Source organism: Carassius carassius, chromosome 6, assembly GCF_963082965.1.
Source record: "Carassius carassius chromosome 6, fCarCar2.1, whole genome shotgun sequence".
In the NCBI taxonomy this organism is placed as follows: domain Eukaryota; kingdom Metazoa; phylum Chordata; class Actinopteri; order Cypriniformes; family Cyprinidae; genus Carassius; species Carassius carassius.
Genome location: NC_081760.1, coordinates 2,098,503 through 2,121,883, shown reverse-complemented (window position 1 = coordinate 2,121,883; position 23,381 = coordinate 2,098,503). Strand labels below are relative to the sequence as shown.

Genomic DNA, 23,381 nt, shown 5'->3' with positions numbered 1-23,381 from the left:
GTCAAACTCAGATTTGTAATTTTCCATGTTGCCTTTGAAACATTTTCATATATTATGCATTTTTATATAAGTGTTGTATGATTATGTGAGCAGTGTTTTGTGAATTCTGGAAAATTATATTCTTAAAAAGGTGATAAATTATCAGTGAAAAATAAATCTATGGTAGCAAAAAATGTCCCACAAAACAATCTAATTATCTAAATAAACCCCAATTCCTGAAGTCATAACTGTAAAGAATATGCAAAAGTCAATGTAAAATCTTTTGAATGAATTTGCATTCACTGCAAAATCATTCATCCATAGGCTGTGGTATATTCTTCAAAAGGAACACATAATAACATTACTGGCAACTCAAGTAAAAGAGGTTTGTATTTAGTAAACATTTATAACCCAGGTGATTACTGCAGAAAGGTTTTTTTTTATATAGCATTCCCTAATAGACAATAGGTATAGCAGAGAGAAGATAATATACTGTATGTGCATAACACTGGTAGTAAGAAAACAAGCAAAAGATAGCAAATATGAGAAAGGAAGCAGAGAATGTTGGAAGATACATTATGCAAAATCCCTATCTATGCTTTCCTCATGAAGCAGAATAAATTACTGACAACCATAGAACAAATACAGTTATGGTTTAGAATTACATTCAATACTAAACTTATTCTTCAATTATAAACTTAAACTTACACCCAACCTATAAATACTGTAAAACTGTTTAGAAATTCTGGTCTCAGTACAGTTCTCATTTTAGGCTAATCAAAATGGCAGGTTTTATGTTTCAGTGCATGTATATGTGTGAGTGTATAGTGCACGCTTATTACTGGTATGGCTTGGACACTGCCTCAGTGTTGATGTTCTTTACCACAACAGGGGGCTGTTCCATAAAACAAGTTTTCCAAATAAGCCAGGCTTATTTCAGTTAGGTTCAAAATAAGTTTGACTAACTGAAATAAGCCTGGTTTATTTGGTTTGTTTTATGGAACATGCCCCAGGTCTATCTGAGTTATTCTGAAAGGTTTCTCACCATTTTTGTGGGGAAAAGAAAATACTCAATGTAACTGTTGAATGGGCAAAGGGCAGTAGTGTTGTCAAAAGTAACAATGTCGGTTCCAGTTGGAACTGAAATTTAAGAATGTGACAATACCAGCATTTCCTGCTAACATGGTCTTTAGCGAGCGCTTACACAGAGACACATGGGAGCATTTGAAAGCCATGTCTATCAGTGGATCCATCTTTGAGCAGATATATTAGGGATCCGCTGACAGACATGGCTTTCAAACGCTCCTGTGTGTATCTGTGTAAGCGTTCGATGGAGAGCGTGAGGTAATGATAACTGTAGCCAATCACAGACATATCTGTTGAGCATGTGAACACAATGGCCAATCAAACCTGTTTGAGAATCCACACAACGGTGCTCAAAATGCTAGCGGGAAACCTGATATCATCAAATTTTTTACATTTCAGTACAGACATCGGTACTTTTGACATCACTAAAGGGCAGTGAGAGTGCGAAAGAGCTGGGTAAGGCAGAAGACTGAGGTGGTTAGTGCAGTGCACTGGCGAGCCAGAAGTTTAATACTGAGATCATGACAAGTCTTTCTTTCGCTAGCACTTCCCACTAGCTCTGCTGCCCGAGCAAAGTCCAGATACGTTTTTGCAACACTTGCTAGTCCTGTAAGTGCTTGGCCATGGCGCTCCCTGCATCGCTGGCAGTTAGAGAAACATATACACACACTTGTCAGCTGTACTAGTGAGCAGAAGCTTTCAGACAATGATTGAAGTGTTTCCTCTGGCGTTTGCCCAACTCTGACTACGCGTTGGCATCCAGCTAAAAGCCTCCGAGCCTCTGCATGTAATCGTCTTTTGTTCTCTGAAAAGTGAGCCACACAGGCATCCCTGGGGTGCTTGTGGACCCCATCTTGGTTTTTCATAGCGCCAGCAAGAACATTTAAGAGGGTATCCACATCCCTTTGCAAAGAAAGGAATCCTGTTGGTGGTAGGGGATATTGACGAGTCAGCAGCGAAGTGATGATATCTTCATGAGGGTGCGAAATGAAGCAGTCAGGAGCATCCAATGGAGACAGAAGGGGACTGAGCTCTGTAGAGGAAGATGCAGGCAGTACTAGAGGTGGAAATGAGGGCAATGGAGAAGAAGGAGAGAAAGATGCAGGTGATGGAGAGAGGGAGCAAAGGGGGACAGATGTCTGCACAGCATCCCCCGTTTCACCCTGGCTCGTTCTGCGGGAAAACTCATATACAGTGAGTTCATCGTCAAAGCTGGCGCTGTCAAGAACTCCACTGAAACAGTTTGTGTATACTGTATTGCAGACCTCTAAATGTGTCTGAGCACCTTCCATTACACTGTCACACCCCATAGCCAGTACTGAGCTGCAACTAAGGTCTGGCTTCTCATGTTGATTTGGGCTGAGCAATGATTTTGGCTGGGCTATGGTAGGTTTGGACTGGCAGTTTGCGAAAACCCCACAGCTAGAGTTAAAGTTATGGGGTGTTGTGCTTGAGGGTGGATGGCTACATTCTTGTAACCCACTAGACGTTACCACGCCCCAGGGTCCATTTAAGTTCTGTGTTGTAACCACTACGGATGAGGGGCTGAATTGGAGAGAGTTGTCTGCCCTGGAGCAGATTTCAGAAAACTCTTTAGGTTTAGTTTTGGTTTTCAGCTGTCCACATGCTTTGAGGCCAATGTGGCTGACCTCTCTTACCTCCTCAATGACCTCAGTGACCTCTTCAGATACTATGGTAACCACTTTTACCTCTGTAACTTCAGGAGAACCTTCATTCAACGTCACATCCTCAGTTGCCTCTTTTGCTAGTTCAACTTCATATTTTTGTAGTTGTGTTTCTGAAAGTCTTCTCACAGGTTTAACATTGCCGTTGCCATTAGAACTGCCATTTAGCATTTCCTGGGAACGTGATAAGTAGAGGGGAAGGTTCTGGATCTTTCCCCGCAATGTTGAGGAAGAGAGTCGCCCAAGGATGCTGGACGAACAGGGTGTAAGAAGGAACCTTTGGGCTGGGTTATAAGACAGAACACCAGAAGACAAATCTTGGAGTGACGTGTCACAATTATTGTCAGTTTCTTCAGATTCTGGTCCTCTGACTCGCTGGGAAAATAAGTGCCTTGATGGACCACTACCAAGGGATCCAGACATACTCTGACTCCTGGTCCTCTCTGCTGGTTCCACTGAGTGCTTTCCCATCCCAAATTTTAGATGTACAAAACTGTTGTCTCTGTCTACATCAGGGCTTGTGGTGTATGATATACTCGGGACATGGAAGTAGGATAAACTTGATGGGGATATCTGGCCTAGTCTTGGCAGTGAGCTGCTCTTTTGAGTCACTGAACTGCCTTGGAAAAACTCTTCCTTTTGTTTGGTTACCTTATCATCTCTTTGACCAATTAAAACACTGCTATCACACTGTCCTTTAGACATATCAAAGAACAGGTGGTCTCCAAACAGTCTCTCAACTAGACCTCCCACTGCACCCTCTTCTTGATCATCTCTGCTATGGTTACTGGTGCTTACTTTATCCTGTAGGTTTATGGGGGAGCGTACTGCTACTATAGCTGGCGATGCAGTAGACATTAGTTCATTGACTGATTTGAACTCCATGGAATCTGGTTCCATCTCTATAAGTTGCTGTTTGCGCTGATATGATTTGTTTGTGTGTGATCCCACTTGTGTAACAGTGGGATTATGTGGTCCTGATCCATTGACTTTGGACGGTTTGATGGGTTTGGATTCCAGTTGAGCTGGTTCTCCTTCAGAATCAGTGAGGGATGAGACTGTTGGACATGGACCTTGATCTGAGCATCCGCCTTCAAAACACGTCATTCGGCCAGCACCTTGGTTAATTGAATAGTTTGGGATGCTATTTCCATAACTGTTTTCTAAATGATCCTGTTCTGGGAATGATACCAGGGATGTGTAACTTGTTTCCATGAATGAGCGACGCTTTTTGGATCTTTTGTTGAAATTTGACAATTCAACTTGTGTAACCATTTTATCTTGCTCCTTTTGTTTCTTCTCCCTCCGGCTTGGGTGCTTATGTACTTGTATGGTGCTTGACTCTTCTGAATTTTCTATAAAAGAGAAATATCAGCAAATACATTTGGTGAGTATTTGTTAACAAAACTCCACATGACTATTTTTCATATGATTTACTCAATTCTTTAACTTCTACAACATGTTATAGAAATATTTTGAGAACATTTCATGGGGAATTTCCCCCATGTCATACCTCTAGTTAAGGAAGTTGAGCAGGGTTTTTCAGCTGGTGTGAATCTTTCCTGAGCGTCAAAGAACTCGTCATCTGAACTGCTGTCTCCAAACCCTGGTGGGGGTTGAAATATTGGCACTGTTTCTGTGTGATTTGCTTCCCCTCTTTCCTGATCTGGTTGTGTTTCCATGGGACCTGAAGGAGATAGGGGTTGTGGAAGGATCCGGGCACTGTCTGGGGTAACATTGGTGCAGATATTGTAATAGTGTCTAGTGTCTCCTTGTTCAAATGTGAACACATAGTCCACAGGTGGAGGTGGGGTGCTTTCAGGACATTTTCCAGGTGACTCCTTTTCATATTTCTCATCCTCTATTCCCAACTCCTCACAATCCTCCTCTTCACTGGCTGCAGGGGGACTAGGTAGACATTCAGCAATATCTGAGAGTGCAGGAGAGCAAAAGAATTGGTCTATATCAGGTTCACAATGGGAATCAGTAGAGCACAGGTCACTTTGGGAGTGAGAATCTTTGCTGCACGGATGCCGTGGAGACAATGACGGTGAATAGCGATCTTCACAGGAGTAAGAATTTTTCACTGGTAAATGGCATGGGCGTCTGGTTGAAAAGTAGGTCATAAGGTCGTCCTCCTCTAGGGCATCTATAGAGTCACTCGACATGCTGGTCATGAACTGTGACTCAGTTTGGTATGAATCGGATGCTTCAGATGATGGGTCATCGACAACGATGACCCACTGTTGTTGTTCAGGGTTTTTCTCTTGCCCTTTGTCTTCCTTTTCTGTGCCCACACTCTCATCGTCTATTTCTACTGTCTTTCCATTATTACCATTTATAGACTGATGGCTGGTTTCTTTGTCCTCCTCCCTTTCCTTCTTCTCAACCACTTCCTCTTTTTTGCCTCCTTCCTTCTCCACCTCTTCATCTTTTTCCATGTAGCTTTGTGCTTTTTCGGCTTCTTCTGGTAGCTTATCATTGGGTTTATCTGCTGTGTTGTTGCTTTTGGCAGTGCTAGCAACATGAGCAAGGAGAGCATCCACGTCTGTGTCTGAGTCGTCAGAGTCACTGCCACAGTGTGACACATAACCTGTACACAATGGCAGAAGCACAGACAAAATTAAGATACAGTAAATTTTCTTTGACAACATGCAAACAGTGGTCACATTTTTTTACAGTTCCTTAGACATACAGTAACAGACGATCCCTTCCTCTGCTGATACTTGATGATCTGATTGTGTTTGTCACAATCATTTTTTTCACAGTAATGACAAATGTCATATACCTTATAATTTTATAAGCACTGATAAGATGCAAACAGTTTCCACTGTTAAAAATTCAATGTAACCTAATATCACAACTTGCGATTTTTAGAACATTGTTACAACTTGAGTATGAGAGCAGTGTGGAGTGGAAGTGTAGCTTTTTAGATTCTGGTTGAAGCATGAAGATTTCTTTTGTTTAAACCAGAGCAGCAATGTTTTCTCTTGCTTCAATAGGATTTACAGAATTCAAAATTGATTTGCCAGACCAAAGAATTCAATAATTCAGTACCTTCCTCTGCTGATATTCGGTGGCTCTTTGAATTATTTGACCAGGGGAACACACTGATCTGGGGGTCCACAAGAAGCCTACAGTATCCAGCAACTAGACACAATAAATCTTTAGCTGCCACTGACTCCATCAGCAAGGTTATTGGCTGAAGACAGGAAAAGTGTGCCAATATTAAAAAAAGAAAGCAATGAAAGAATTGTACACATATGTAGATGTATGATTATGTACTGTAATATATACCTTTATATCCTGCAAGTAGATCTTGACCAGACTAACTCTGTCAGACTCAGGTAATATTTCCACTCTGGTAATAGAGCTAAATTCAGTTAGGGTGGTCATGATGCTCAGCTTGTGGTTGATCACTTGACTGACCCCATACTGAGCTCCCACCAACAAACTCACCACTGACTCCCTGTCCTGCAGCTAGTTAAACCGAGAGAGAGAGAGAGAGAGAGAGAGAGAGAGAGAGAGAAAGAGAGAAACCGGGAGAGTGAAAGAAAGATATGTGATAAAGACTGTGATGTATGAAAGAATGGACAGCAGCAAAAAATGGAAGGAAGGATGGGGGATAAACCAAAAGGGTTGTTACGAACATTTGTATGGAAACAAACATTGATCCACTACATTTCACATCTCACATTAAAGCCATCTACATTTACATTTATGTAGAATTATTTATGTGAAATTGCAACATTTGTTTGAAATTGCAAGAATGGTCTTTGAAGTGTCAGATAGAATTAGTTTATGAAAATTCTAACAGCATTTTAGTGCCATTGTTTTCTAGTAAAAGTGTGTTTTTATAGCATTTTATATAATATTTTATAGCATTCTACCTATTATTCCACAGTAAATATCTAACACAATTTATTAATTGTCTATGCTTTCTTAATGTTTAGTGAAAATTTAATAAATATTTCCTCACATGTATACAGTCACTAAAACATGGAAAAAATACACTACTGTTCAAACAGTTTGGGGTCAGTGAGAAAGTGTTTTTGAAAGAAATGACTTAACTCTCTAACATCTTAAATGCCATTTTCAGTGCTGATGTGTGAGTGTGAGTATACAGATGAAAGTTGTATGCCAATGCATGTGTAAATGCAGGTGGAGTACATTTACTGTCAAACTTTTACTGCAGTTTAATGGGTTTCATGTTTGAAAGTGGCTGTTAAGACTCAGAGTGCGTCTCTTACCATCATAGTGGCACTAAAAGCCTTTCCTCCATAGGACTTGACTTCAGACATCTCATTCATGTAGTTCAGTCTAGCTTGATCCACTGAGATCACCTATGAAAACACATTGAAAATAATGTAAATATGTTTCATACAGTACTTAAAATAAAATAAAATGGCAACACTACAGATTTTTTTCATGAACCATGCTATTTTTTCAGAGTAAAATCCATCATCTGAACCTAGATTTAGTATCATTCAGTAATATGGCATATATCAAAACAATTTAAAACCATCACTGGCACATACTGCCACAGGTTTTTAATTTTACAGTTTACTTTATATTATGTGCATGATTTACGTTCTTGTAAATCATTTATGCACACACCTTTTGTTTGGGCTCCTGAGACAGAATCTTTTTCATGTGGTAACTGATGGCTTTCTTCAAGTCCTTCTCTCTCATGTTTCGCAGTAAGGTGTGGGACACAAAGCTTTCAATACCCCACTCCTTCCTTCAGACAGAAATAGTACAGAACAGAATAGTGTCACACACACTTCAGGGTTGTGCAGTACAGTGGGACTGAAATGTATATGCTAATGCCAAAATAGGTATGAAGATAGCAATGAATTATTGGCATTGAATTATTGAAAATATTGACTCTAATTTAATTTCATCAGATCCCTATTTAACTGTTTATTTGTTGGCCGAAGTATCAATTAAGTATTAGTACTCTTTAGTACATACAATACACTTTAAAAAATAAAAAATAAATTGTGGAATTTGTGTACAAAAAGAAAGCTGGGGTTGCCAAATTTTTACCAAAAAAATATGGTAACAAAATGTAAAATACGAACATATAAAACTAAATAAGATTTAAAAAAAAATCCCTAATGTACATAACTGATGAAAAAAAAAATCCAACTTTGTCCAACTTAATAAACTTTCATATGCATTTTGATGGAAAGGAAATCCCATATATTTTCATCAAATACTACTTATTCATATACCTATGAATGCATATTTATTTCTTTAAATAAAAAGCTTACCGACCTTAAACTTTTCAATAGCATTGCAATTACTAAGAATAATAACAAAAAAAATGCAACAGCAAGCTTTCTTATGTTAGTGGAAATAGTATGGACACTTACCGCACAGTGTGTGTGCGTGTGTGTGTGTGTGTGTGTGCTCACATGATGGCCTTGAGTGGTGTTTTAAGGGATTGTCCACTGCTGGCTAGTTTTTCCTGAACATGTAGAGCAGCCAGTCTGAGAGCTGTATTACATTTCATCTCCACTGCAAACCTTTCCTGCAATACATCACTTACACTCTACACACACACACACACACACACACTTATTCAGATGTTTAGATGGGGACATATTATATACTTCTATTGTTTTATTATACAGATAATTATGACTATTTGCTAACCCCCAAAACAATCTTTGCTTTATTCATGAATAAATTTTTCCAAATTGAGGCTTTGTTACAATTAGCTCACATTTGAGGACAAACCGGTATACAAAAGTATGCAAATAAACATACTTCACAAAAAAAGGACTGTATTTTACATTAAAGGAATAGTTCACCCAAAAAGGATCAAATATCAGTTAACATTAAAGTGACTTGATGGATTTATTTTTTATTTTTTACAAAACACTTACTTTCTTTACACAACCATCACTTCTGGTCAAAATACGAGTCTATTTTCTATCGGACTAATAATTGTCTGTTACTGTGACTAGGATTTTTGTGTATAGGTCCTTTCCGATGAAGAAACATCTCAGATGGCCTGAGGGTGAGGAAATATTCAGCCACAACAAATTTCTGGGGTAAACTATTCCTTCAGAAACAATCTAACATCAATCAGTGGTGATATTACTTTAAAATATATGCCTGTTAAACACAGACACAAGCATGCACCTGTAAGTATAGATACTCAAAGGCCACAGGATCTTCTTTGAGCATGATTGTAAAGTCTCTAGGTAGAAAGCAGACACGGAACAGACATCTGTAGTCGTGAGTCTCCTTCTTTTCCACCACCTGCCACACGTAAAGAGTATTAGATAGAAATACTGTATGTGAGCCAGTAAACAATTACAGATGAGTGTAGAAAGAAGGAACTAAAGTTGTTAAAGGAACATTTTCATGCAAAGTGAAGATTCTTTTATTTATAATCATCCTCAAGGTGTTTCAAACCTGTATGGATTTGTTTTTTCTGTCAAACCTTTTGAAACCTTCTGTACCTTTTGAATAATCTCTTCCTCATGCAGGAGAAACAGTTTGCTGGTGCTGTATTGTTGTTCCAGCACCAGAGAGAAGTGTTCAATACGGCTGATGGAGAGTTTCTCCTTCAGAGTCATCACTATGTCCTGATGGAAAACACATTTCATAAGAGAAAACACGAAGCATGTGAAATTATATAGAGAACTGTAATGCACAACACCTGTTAAAGCTAAGAAGAGCTCCATTATGACGGTACCATTGTACAGCGATGGTATTTTTTAAATGTAGTTTATTATTGTGATACCAAAAAGACCTTTTCTGTGGCCATTACTCTAGTCTCACATGATCCTTCAGAAATATTAAGTTCAAAAGAACAGCATTGTAACATTATAAAGGCCTGTACTGTCACTTTTGATCAATGTAATGCGTCCCTGCTGAATAAAAAAATATTAATTTAATTTTAGTGACCCCAAACATTTAAATGGAAGTGTATATAACATATAAGTGTATAAAACATGGCTTTACAAATCTACTTTTTTTTTTTTGCCTGTGGAGGGAACATTATAAAACAGGCAATATAATAAATGCAGACTGAAAAATAAACATATAAGACTATAGTGAATAAATATGATTACAGTACCTTGACAGTGGTTTTAGATTCAAATTTAAAAGCTTTCGTTTGGCCATTCTCCAGATAGACCTTCAGAACATTTGGCAGGAACAGCAGAGAGTTACCCTGGAGGTCAGAGGTCAATATAGGATCCAAAATCAATATAATCATTATTATATACAAATATAATAATATATGTAAAATACATGGTAGTCATAGCGCACATACTATATTAATCAAACAACTGGCTGTTTCAATAAAGTGTTAAAATAATTCTGGTTAATCTAATTTTATCCGTCTCATTATCATATTAAAAAGATTAAGCCCTCTGAAAGCTGCATACAAAAAAGATAAACAGTTTTATCACTGCTTTAGTTCTGTGGTGTGCTTGATAATGGGTTTGTTTAATTAGATGTTAATTAAAAACATATCAAGTCAGGGAAAATTAACATCCTCACAGCAATCCACCTAAAGAAACAGTTAATTCAAAATAATGATGAAATAATTATATTTTTACTTTTAGGTGGACTGTATTATGAAGTAATATTTATGAAGGTGCTCTATCATAAATATAACTTATGATAAATCCCCCACCTGTATATATTGCTGCTATACACCATGTCAGCACAGCTATACAAAGATTTTGATTAACAGTAAATGTAATATTTAATAAATTACTGATAAATCATTGACTGAGGTTTGCCCAAGACCCTATCAATGCCTCTCTATTGTTCTTCATCTTTTGTTCATATTCGGTCTTTCATTTTATTTATCAATCATTTTTGTTAGTAAGCACATTTGAATAATCCATTATTAACAGCATGAATGAACATAAATGTCCCAAACCTGTGAATGACCATTGACCACCACCTCCTCTGCAAACCTCACTTTAACTGGGTTTGACTTCAGCTTGGCTCTCTTCTCTGGAGTTATGAAGGACGACTTTGGCCCCTATAGCACATCCATAATGACAAACAGTACAATTATGGACATGTTTGACCTTCAGTGACATACTCCTTCAACAAACATTCATTGCAAAATTGCACTGGCATTGACAGATGTCTCTGCATTGACTGTGGCATGCCTGTCATTGAGAAATAAAGTAAGATTTGCAAACAGGGAGGCACCATGCTTCTCCAGACCCCAGACTGAGATCTTGCACATGCATCTTTATGTTGTTTTTATACAAGGCAATTGAAGGAAATCTACAGAATTCTGCTAAATGGATGGATTTAGTGTAAAATGTGTTTAATAGGGTTACTGGAAGCTGAAAGCATAATCAAATTAGACAAAATTCACAGGCACTTTAAAATCAGCAGACATTTAGGGAGATTTCTGCTGAGCTCTGTGTGCAGATTTCCTCTGGGCCTGATTATTATTAAAAAACTTTTGGTCATCATTTCTTCCTTCTGCCATAATGCAGCACAATACCACATCCCTCTGCCATGCCTCATTCAGACACAACAGAGAGAGAGAGAGAGAGAGAGAGAGAGAGAGAGAGACTGACTATCTAACTGTGCACACATACACTTACCACAGTATTTCTCAGGACAGTCAGTATTATGGTGTTCTGACATTCTCTGAAAAAGAGTATGGCAGAATCACTGGCACAAATGCAGCTAGAGTGACCAGATGTCATAGCATATGTTCTGAAGATATACATTTATAATAAATTTGGCCGCATGAGAAACTGGACACCTGGGCAGCTGGATTTAGCTCATTTTATAGTTTCACATAAACGCTCACATACCTGATGATGTCACCAGCCTGCTCTGTAGATAGATCATCAACAGCAACATTGTTAATTTTAAAAAGCTGGTCACCAGGGACAAGCTTTCCATCAGCAGGGCCACCTATTAAAAACAGACAAACATATCATGATACTGTATTTCTGTCAATCATTTGTACAAGGTTTAGAATTCAATTGCCAACCTGATTTGAAATAGTTATGCTGTTTTATAAGAATGCTTGTGAAAAAGTGTTAATGTTGTCCTAATTACTGGCTGTTGGGTAACCAGATGGCTTTAGCCATTCCAAGAGTAGAGTTTCCTGTAGATGAAGCTCTATGTGCCAAACGAGTCAGCCAACATGTTGCTCTACATGCAGGCAATACATGCAAATAGCTGCTGGGTCACATTTCAATCATCAAACGTATGCTCAGTCAACATTAAAAAAAAAACATCTGTATGACTAAATCAGATTTCTTTGCACTATTAAACACTTTAAAATAAGGTCTCATCTCTTAACACCTATTGCACCTATCCAGGCCTCTCTTCATTGGCTCCCTGTTAAACACAGAATTGATTTTAAAGTTTTCACTTATGTGTTTAAAGCTCTAAATGGACTCGCCCCTAGTTATTTATCTGAACTTCTAAGTTCATATTCTCCTCAGAGATCACTTAGATCGTCATCTAAGTTATTATTAAACGTTCCAAAAACCCGTCTGAAAACAAAGGGTGATAGGTCTTTCTCAGTTTACGCTCCAAAACTATGGAATACACTTCCACTATCAATTAGAGCTTCCCCTACATTAAAAGTGTTTAAAACATCGATTAAAACGTACCTTTTTGCACAAGCATATTAAAATGCGTCTAAAAGCTGTATGCATTTTTGAAATGATCATGTAATTTGCACTTTTTTGTGTCGTTACTAGGCTTTTGTCCCTATTTTTATTTTTATCTTTTATGTGTTTTTGGTTTGAAGTATTTGATATGCTATGTTTTAACTGTATGTGCATCTGTGTTGAGATTGTGAAGCACTTTGGTCAACATTCATGTTGTTTTAAGGTGCTATAGAAATAAATTTGACCTTGACCTTAACATTAGTTAATACATGAACTGACATCAACTAACTATGAGCGATATATTTTACAGCATTTATGAACTTTTATTAATATTACTTATGTTAATATTCATGTTAGTTCACAGTGCATTAACTAACGTTAGCAGATACAACTTTTGATCTTAGTAAATGAATGTAAAACTCTTCTATATAATGGATACGCCATAAAAAGTACACTAATTGATTCATCTGCAGAATACATCATAAAATATTTTAAATTGAAAATAAATGATTTTTACGTAACTGTACCTTTAATATGAAATTTTCTAGAAGATATAATACAATTTGACTCGAGTTTATTTGAGCAATAAATATATTACAGCAGTATCCTTTTTGTAGTAATGGAAGCGTGTTTGGGTAGCTAATGCACGCTAGCTGTTTTATCGATTTCCATGAAGGGCTTGTGTGCTGTATATTCAGAATCTAACTTCAAAATGTAACAACCTCAGCAGGGCTTTATTCACCTTGTTTAGAGTGTTGCCTCAGATCAAATGCCTCAACAGACCTGGTCATTGTCTTTATATTACAATAACATTTGAATAAGTTCATAAAGTGCACATTTTCCCACCAACAAGCTAGCCTGGAGATTTCATAGTGGGATAATGCATGGCCAAAGGTCTCCTGGCTGTTACCCCTGTGAGTGTTATTCATAGCTAATTTGGAAGTCCTACAGTTACCAAAGCCACCTGGCTGAGATATAATGCTTAACTTCAGTGCTTTCATTCCATGTTAGGATGATAAAAAGGATGCCAAGAAGGCTCAGAGGAGTGCAGACTTTACAATCCACAGTAAATACTATAATAAAATTAATATAATATTTAATTAATAATTGATTGTGGAAGAACCTTACTACACTGTAAAAGACGATTCTTCGAATTCATTTGAGCTGATGCATGCATTTTTAGAGATGATGGTGTGTAATGTACCTTCTGTCACGTCCAGCACCTGCGGTGGAGTGTGTGTTGAGACTGTAAAGCCATGGGAGTTAAGGGTGGGGTCAAGAGGGATCTTAACGGTGACTCTAATTGGACAGCTCCTCTGCTCCTGGGAGCCATTGTCGGCAACTTGCCCATCTTCTAGCACACGCTCTCTGTGTACAGACAGAGAGACAGAGAGAGAGAGGGGGGGGGGGGTGATCCTGTTAAACACGAAAGCAAATGTACTCATTCACACAGTCATTCTTAGATTTATATAAATGGTACCGGCTGATGGACTCTCTGGAGCGCCGAAGCCAGCGTCCCACCACCTGCTCTACTCTGCTGGTCCTGCGAGATGGTGAGCGACTGCGGTCCCGCTCCTCCATTTAGCTACACACAGGGTGAAAGGTCACCATTGGGGCACTATTTATTGTAATGGAAGAAAGGTAGTAATTAGGGATGCATCGGCCATGTAATGTATCAGCCAATAATCGTATCGGCTGATTAAAGCAATAATCGGCCATTGGCTGATTGTTAAAAAACAGCTCATGATCAGGGCTGATTCTATCAATCAATCAAAAAGGGGAGGAAAACCATGTCAGGCTGCAACTTGTACTGTGTGAAAATATATTACAAATAGGAAAGTGTTACCAAAATATAAAATATTTGTTTACCTCATGTCATGTAACCATTAAAGGGATAGTTCACCCAAAAATGAAAATTTGCACAGGTAATACTGTTCAGTTTCAATTAATATATATATATATATATAGCTGTACAATATTTATGCTGTTTACAGTCCTGTATACATCATACTGCATACATTTGTAATGGTAATAGCTGTGGCAAGCAAAATGGTGTACAGCAATATACTGGTAATGTGTAGTCAACCACTCTTCTCTGTACTGTCGTATGAAATGTGGTCTTCCTTTATATTGTAGTTTCTGCATATTGTGGTGCTGTTGCAGAATTGCTTTTTATGTAGGGTTGAAGTTTATTGTGCTTCAATATCAAATATGTCCCACCAGGGAATGTGAGAGACAATCTGGAGCCTCGTGGTCAACAACGAGAAGAACCAACAAAGAAAAAGATAAAAATAATATACTGTGACAAAAAAGAGAGAGATCCCAGGAGATCATGACTCATGATCACATTATGTTCTCAGATTACACAGGATTAGGATCTCACTTTCCATTTATTTTACTGCTGTCAACAATGTTATCAATACTGCATACAGCACATCAAAGCTGTTAAACTGCACTACTCTCCAGTCATTTTTACTGCACAGGAGTAACCACCTACTTTTTCCACCAACCCGGTTTATATATAAACATCTTCCCATGCATTTTCAAAAAACTACAACAACTCAATAAGGGCTGAGCCAAACTGACCAAGAACATTACATGCATTAATTTTTTTTAAATGTTTTACAGTGAACAAAAGGTTTAAATGCATGCCAACTTTTTTTGCAAAAATTAATTATTAGATAATACAGATAATAATAGGAAATGGACTGTAACAATGGTTAAGATATACTTGAAAATTATTTTATTTCCCTACTGGTCTTTACTTTTTAAAATAACTAACCCATAATTTCCAACCATAACAATTATGTTACCTTAGCATCAAATGCACAAAAGAAGGATCCCAATAGCAAAAACAACAACGTGCTCTCTGAAGAGTTTCCAGAACAGTTTGTACCTCAGGCAGTTTGCATTATGGATAAGGAAAAACACCTCTTGATCATTGTGCACCTGCCTTTTTTCCACTCTATAAATCACTTTCTGTTATAATTAACTATTCAAGTTATTGCATTATTTTTGCCTGATTAAATATTGATAATTTTAATAATAAATGATAATAACATATTAGCAGCTATTCTGCCTAACCATGTTGTTCACTAAAAAAAAAACAGCTCTCTATTTCTTTTTTTAAGCACAAAGGCGTTGCAGGTATCCATCCATAGATCCCTCTTTCTAAATCTCTCTTTAAAGCTTATACTTAAGGATAACACATCCCCCAACAACACCGTTCCGTCTTCAAAAGGATTAGGCACCAAATATTGTAGAAGTCTCCCTATACAAATCTCATTACATTTTCAGCACTATTTAATATATTTTATTCATCATATATGTTTCAGCACCGTCTTAATCAATAGGGTTATAATGGAAGTATGGCCTTTTTTCACAGCAAAATCAGGAGCCAGTGAAGACCTTAAGATTATATTATATACTAAAGACAGAATTATTCAATTACATTTAGGAGTCTGTGAACTGCTAGATCACTAAAATGGATCCAGGAATTAAATCAGTGTTATAGATTTGGGAAAGGGGTGCATAGTCAATGAATTTTACAATGAGACATTTCAGTTTACTGCTCTCCCTCCCTCCCTCCCTCTCTCTCTCTCTCTCTACAAGATTAGTGGCCTGTAGAGTGGGGTTTAATTCCCCCTCACGCCCATGTTCCATCATAAAAAAAGGTCTGCTCATGCTTGCTCTCTGAGAGATAATGGCTGTACTCCATCATTAGCATTGGCAGCTAACGCTAATGGCTAGGATGAACTACTTAAAAGAATAGTCTACAATTCATTCACATGGGAGGATTACAGGTAGTGGACCAGTCAGGACAGATTAAGATTACTATGTTACGTTAGCACTGAGCAATGCTAAATAGCTTAAAATCGTACACTCAGTCTATCAGTTATAGGATCCTAACCAGTAGTAGATCTTTCAGCAGTCTAAACTATGCTATAACCCTACAATATAAGAAAAAAAAATAAGGGGTTGTGTCTAAGTTGTGTGTAAGTTACAAGCCTATTGTATTTTGTTGTTTGATTAACATTAATGACACAGGCAGCAGCAGGTATATAGGCTGCTGTCCCTTTAAGATCTAATGCACGGATCTAATATATGACACGCATATGATTGTTCACTTCACATATGACTTAACCGACTTAAAGCGCTTGAATGTTTCAATTGGCAAGACTTAGAAACACGTGCAAATGATTATACGATCCGTTTCACCCTTACTAGCAAGTGAACAATGAGAATCAAGCAAGGGATTTTATTTCACTATTCAAGATGATTGCAACTTGGCGGTGATGCATTTTGGACGTAAAACAAAATAGCCCTGAGATGTTGGGCTAGCGATTTTGCAAGCCCTGCGTTAAGTTTCCTTCAGCCCTAAAATACAACACAATACAATGTGTTGATTTGGTGAAAATTCCTGTGAATTCAAAAATTAATACAGAAAATTCCTACAATTAGCACAGTTGACCCTGTTTTTTTTTACTTACGTTTTTTAGAGTCTACATACACAGAATGTTACAGGCAGACGGCCTGAGAAGTGTTCTAATTGGATTAGGCATGTAAAGGCTTGGACAAAGAGTTACTGCGTCACACACTGAGCCGATCACTGAGCCATTTACACACATGTAAACATACAACAATATGGATAGAACAGTATACAGAAACACACAAACACACTTACCTTAGAATCAGATGATACTGTATGTTTCAATACTCTCAGTGAAGAACTTTTCTGTGGACTGTATCACCAATTCTTCATTGCATTCATTTGATCATTTGAGTCTACTCATCAATCTAAAGGACTTTTAGATTCCGCACTCACTCAGCTAAACATTAAATAAACTCCTTTATTTTATTTGCTAGCTCAGAAAAACTATATGCAGTGTGAAGAATTTTGAGGTTTTTGTCCAATCCATTTGCACTGCATCTATGTGGATGTTTTGGACCTGGACTTTTGCAGGTTAATGTGAGCAAAGAGAAAGATTCAGAAGTCTTGTTTCACCTATAATGAATTCCAGAGAGTGTAGGCGCTTTATTTTCTTCTTGATCCAATGGTCCTCTGCATCAAGACATGCTGCCATGATGAAACTCCAAAGGGTCCTCCGTTCTGTCGAAGTGACACATATAATGTTATCTGATGTTTTTTAAACATTCATTCCTGTTCCTCAGCTCCACCCAAGTCCCACCTCTTTGCCTACTTTGCACCTACTTTAGGCTTCAAAAATGCTCTTCAGAAACCTACGGGTGACGTCACAGCCACTACGTCCATGTTTATATACGGTCTATGGTTACACCTGAGATATTTTATCTCACGCTGTTATTTAGAAATTAAAGCAAAGGTGTCAAACTCAATTCCTGGAGGGCCGGAGCCCTGTAGAGTTTAGATTAAATCCTAATTAAACACACCTGATCCAACTAATCAAGTCTTTCAGACTTATTTGAAAACTACATGGTATGTGTGTTGCAGCAGGGTTGAAACAAAAAAAAACCCTCCAGGAATTGAGTTTGACACTCCTGCAATAAATCAACCTAAATATATGGTTAGATCATGGAAGTAAAATAATGCCATATGTCTTTGAAACAAAAAAGCATGGTGAAATGAAAACTAAGAAAAGAAAACTAAATTCAATAATTCATATTCACCTTCCAGAATTCACTGTTTAAAAATTTGATGTATAATATTCGACACGCAAATTTCCAGTCCATTTTATTTCACTTTCCAAATTTGCTTCCATTAATTCAGTGGTTGAAATTCAATTTGAAGGGAAGTCATGATCAATTGAAGGGAAGTCGTGGCCTAATGGTTAGAGAGTCGGACTCCCAATCGAAAGGTTGTGAGTTCGAGTCCCGGGCCGGCAGGAATTGTGGGTGGGGGGAGTGCATGTACAGTTCTCTCTCCACCTTCAATACCACGACTTAGGTGCCCTTGAGCAAGGCATCGAACCCCCAACTGCTCCCCGGGCGCCGCAGCATAAATGGCTGCCCACTGCTCCGGGTGTGTGTGTTCACTGCTCTGTGTGTGTGCATTTTGGATGGGTTAAATGCAGAGCACGAATTCTGAGTATGGGTCACCATACTTGGCTGAATGTCACTTCACTTTAATTTTCAATTTAAAATATCTATTTAGTGCAATATGATTTATATTGTTTGTAGAAATAAATAATATTATCTTATATTTAAAAAAGAGTTTCCACTCTTGAATAGCCTTAAATCTTATAATGTTATTCTTTTTCAAATATAATTATATATCTATTTTGAGTTATGGGAAGCTTATAAATAAACAGTTACAAAGTAGCTTCCTCAACACTGATAAAATGACAATGGAAGTCTGAGATGGAGATTAAGAGAGAGAAAGAAAGACAGAACCATCAGGCTTGTCGGAGTCCCCTCTGAACATTTTCAGCTCCCAGCTGTTGAATAATTAATGAACACAGTGCTAAAACCCTCTCACCCGCTTGTTCTCTGCTTTCCTTAGTTTTTCCTTCTCTCAGTGCTATTTTCCTTCATAACCACAGCCTGCCTGGTCTTTCAGAGTCTTTCAGTGACATTACTTCATTTTTGTTACTTTTGTGTTTTTCTCTTTTAATCAAGCGAAATCTTTTAAGAATGCAAAACAAAAGCCCTATAGAAAAAGACATTGAACAATGAGAGTACAGTTGGACAATGAATGAATGAAAAAGAGTAAATCATTCAATTTGATAACGCTCTTGAATGGCTGCTTTTGATGGTTTTTTTCGCTGTTGTATGAGTAGATGTATATTTATGGAGTTCCCAGCACTGCATGCATCCTTCGAGCTCTCCTTAAACACTTCGGTAATCCTATCATTGCCCTTAAACTCTTCTTTCAGACTTACAGAGTGTGAAAGAGTACCACAGAGTGCACAGACTTTAATAATGCATCTAGATAATGCTGCCTCACCACTCACTCACACACACACACACACACACACACACACACAAGCACAACAAAACAGAAAGACAGTGAAAGAGTGGCAGAGCAGCTTGATCTTCAGAGGCAGCTGAATGGAGGTGGGGGGGTTATAGATAAAGGATGAATGGAAGAGGGTTGAGGAAATTAGAAAGAGATATATAGAAGGAAGGGAAAAGAATGAAAGAGAGAAAGCTAGGAAGACAGTGAGGTTGAACAATGAGATGCTAAATAAATACATTTATTATGATTATATGTGCATTGCATGATTTATTCTTTTGATTGTGGCTTAGGAGTCTGCATGGCATGAGGAGAGAGGTGTGGCATAAAACAGGAAATAAATATAATTTAATAAAAATAAAAGTGTGTTAACACTAAATGAAAGGAAAGCTTCTAATCCAGTTTAAATGTGCCAAGTTTTTATAAAAGCACATTCTTTTTATTCATGCTGGTTCCATAGTTTTGTTTTTTGTTTTAAATTCAATTTAATGACAAAAATATTTTTTCAAGGTAAAACATATTTATTACAAATACCATGAATTAATTAATATCTTTATGGTTTTTAGTAGTCACACCACATGACATTTTACGATCCAAACTAACATTGCCTTGTCATAAATAGTCAAATTATTTGATATACTAAGATGCTTACTGACCTTGACAGACAGTCAGATCACTATATTGACATCAGCATAACGGCCTGACTAAACTTTATGTCAGGGGTCTTCAACCTTTTTGCAGGTCAAGGACCCCTTGGTGGATGAAGAGACAGAGCATATATAATGTTTAAATGTTGCGTTTAAAGCGTGGCCTATAGGCTGACGTCTTAGACAGCAATCTCTACCACCATCATCAAAACACTAAAGGAGGGAATATCTTTTGCAAGAATGGTGTTTCATCTTTCAGACTTTGTTGCTCTGGCATCACATGGTTTCTCAACATACTGGTTTTTCCTTTAATTGGTCACATATATATACAAATGAATACACTTTTAAATTTGATCAAAATGATAGAAAAAAAACAGTAAGATTGTGAAATATTATTACAGTATACCATTATCTGTTTTAGCTAATTTTAAAATGTAATTTATTCTTGTGATATTAAACCTGAATTTTAAGCAGAAAATCTTCTCCGATCTTCAGTGTCACATGATCGTTCAGAAACCAAACTGATATGCTCATATGCACTGCTTAATATTTTTGAGGAAACTGTGATGATTTTCAGGATTCTTTAATGAAAGTTCAAAAGAGCATCAATTTGAAATATAAATATTCTGTAAAAAAATGTTTGTCTTCACTGTCACTTTTGATTAATTTAATACATCCTTGCTGCATAAAAGTATTCATTTCTTTTTAAAAAAATTAAAAAACGCAATGGTAGTGTGTATATATGACTTACTTGACAATTTTAGTTAGACTTATTTAATGGTTGCATATGTCTGCATGCATGAGTTCATGAAATCAGTACTGAATAAAAACATGCTAAATATATGTATGTATATTATTGAATGCTCAGTCTCTACCTCTCCACAGCAATTTAATGCCATATTACTTTTTTTGGATATATGTGTAGCCTACTTTTTTTAATGTACAAATGCATGTGCTGAATTTATGTGTCTGTAATTGGAGCTGTCATTTGCCCTGGGGGCTTCACTACCTCTCATATAGAGAGCATAATCAGATCTGTTCCTGTTGGAGATCTCCCTCTCCAAAAGCCACTTAAATGAATATTGCCACAAATTGCCCAATTTCAGCTGTTAGCAGCTTGTAAAATGCTGCTCCATGCCTGAAAGCTAGATGTGCTATGATAAAACTGTCTGTGTTATCGTGTAAGGCATGCAAGAGCACAGTCACATGTTTAAAGCATTAGTGCTTGTAACAATTTTTTAGTCGTATTGAGCATATCATCACTAGATTATCAGGTTTTAAACGGGGCAGATATATGAGCACCTTCTTGTTTTGATAAGTTTACGAATACAAGGCATCAAGAATTCACAGTATTCAGCTGCTCCTAAAAATAACAGCATAAATGAATTATGGCCCTTTCCGAAGCCTGCCTGATGTCTGCCCCTTTGGTTTTTACTACATATACTAATTATTATAAAAACTGGCATGTTTTGTAATGTTTGCACCTGAATCAATCAAATGTATGAATTTTAAGAAAAAGTGCTGCGGATCTTGCACAATAGCCATATTTGTACTAAATGCACTAATACCCAACTTCCCTTATGAATCATCCAGGCTACACTAAATGAACCGTGAACCTTTTGAGCTTACTAATGAATGGCTTTATATTAATATGCATTTTTGTAGAAGCTCCATCTCTTAAAGGAAACAATGAATTAATCTCTCACTCACATAAACAAGGTTATCTGGCATTCCCTGAAATGCTGTAAGAAGATAATATAATAAGACTGCCTGTGGGTAGAGTCTCTCTATCATAGAGAAGCGCTATTATTACAGTTTTAACAGTTTTTTTTTTTTTTTACAGACATTAGCCATGAAATGAGCGTCTACAAAACAGCTTATTAAAAAAAATAAAATAATAATAATAATAAAAACATATTTTTGTTCAGTTGTGGCTCTGTCTAATGAATATCCACTATCTATCACCTGATTGCAATCTAAACTACATCTGTGAAAAACTGATAAAGCGTAGTGACACTGACTCAGTTCCCTTTAATCTGTCAAATTCACCTCGTCCCGTCAGAGACGCGCCTTCACCTTCATAGCGTTAATGAACAACATTTGCATGCTCTATATCACTCACCTCACACGAAGAGTAACATTTTCATGGACTATCCATCGCCTTGCGACGACAGAAGAGTCATTGGGAAGGTAAATAAATAAAGTGAAGGCGGTTTAGTCCGACGGGAGTTTCACAGAGACACTTTAACCGTTTAATCTGCTTTCAGCGTCTGATCAGTCCGACTCTCTCTCTCTCTCTCTCTCTCTCTCTCTCTCTCTCTCTCTCTCTCTCTCTCTCTCTCTCTCTCTCTCTGCTGCCAAAGCGTCAATAAACACCAGAAATGCACGCATATTTCCACTGCTTGAAGGTTTATAAGCACTGCTCTTTTACACACGTTGTTTGACATTATTGTCAAAGTACAGTATCAATTGACAAAAATAAAAATAATGATATAAGTATGTTTCATTTATGTGATTGGTTTAAATTGTGTATTATTTAAAAAAGTATTATTAATATTATGAGACATTAAAGTGACATACTACATTATGAACATGATGATGAGTAGCACATGCAATTTATATATATATATATATATATATATGTATGTAGGCCTATGTATATATATATATCACAGTAAAAAGGGAAGAAGAAGATATCTGCCTTTTTTGGTATGTTTGCATACATTATATAATAACAAAAATGCCATGTGGTCAAGCCATCAAACAGAAATTAATAACATTTTACACATCTTAATCAGTTACACATAATCAAAAAGTTTCAAAAATGTATATTTTTTTCAAGTTAAAACGTATTACAAATACCATGAATAATGAATTCATTTATATCATTATACGTTTTGAGTAGTCACACCACATGACATTTTACAATCCAAACTATCATTGCCTTGTCATGAATAGTCAAAATATTTGATATTCTAATGTGCTTATGACCTTGAGTGACAGTCAGTTCAAAACAAAACTTTATGTCAGGGGTCTTCAACTTTTTTGCAGGTCAAGGATCCCTTGGTGGATGGAGAGACAGAGCCTAATGTTTAAAACTAGGTGTTGCATTTTAGGCCTATAATACAATGCATAGTAAGCCTATCACACTAATTTAATATCATGCCTTTTTTTGGTATGTTTGCATTAATTAAATAATAATCGCAAAGCTACAAAAACTTATCTTTCCAAGTGTTTGGACCTGTTTGAGAAATATGCAGTAAGAAATAATGGTCTGTAATGTTTTTATAAAACCAATTTAGTTTGTGAAAGGACAGTGAACGTATTTAAACAAAACATATTATTTAGTCAATTTATACCAGGCATTTATATCTTGCGAGGGCCTCATAACCACGTAAACAACCATCATCACAAGACCACGGGA

The 23,381-nt window shown here is 37.0% G+C and overlaps 1 protein-coding gene across 4 annotated transcripts; it reads right to left on the bottom strand.

The window, feature by feature from the left end:
• Positions 1-1,166: 1,166 nt before the first annotated feature.
• LOC132142196 (FERM and PDZ domain-containing protein 1-like) lies at positions 1,167-22,235 on the bottom strand. Of its 4 annotated transcripts, none has more exons than XM_059551861.1 (17): positions 22,080-22,235; positions 17,385-17,489; positions 13,860-13,997; positions 13,584-13,747; positions 11,567-11,669; positions 11,351-11,396; positions 10,663-10,767; positions 9,847-9,942; positions 9,227-9,352; positions 8,904-9,023; positions 8,171-8,307; positions 7,368-7,491; positions 7,001-7,093; positions 6,048-6,230; positions 5,808-5,952; positions 4,264-5,343; positions 1,167-4,105 (listed from the first exon to the last, which is right to left on the bottom strand). In XM_059551861.1, exons 3-17 carry the CDS (start codon positions 13,958-13,960, stop codon positions 1,491-1,493), a joined length of 5,238 nt encoding a protein of 1,745 aa, XP_059407844.1. In that variant the 5' UTR covers positions 13,961-13,997; positions 17,385-17,489; positions 22,080-22,235; the 3' UTR covers positions 1,167-1,490. The 4 variants fall into 4 exon arrangements, with proteins under 4 accessions (XP_059407844.1, XP_059407846.1, XP_059407845.1 ...); XM_059551863.1 differs by having other exon boundaries at positions 13,860-13,964; XM_059551862.1 differs by lacking the exon at positions 22,080-22,235 and adding an exon at positions 17,592-17,723.
• Positions 22,236-23,381: the final 1,146 nt, after the last annotated feature.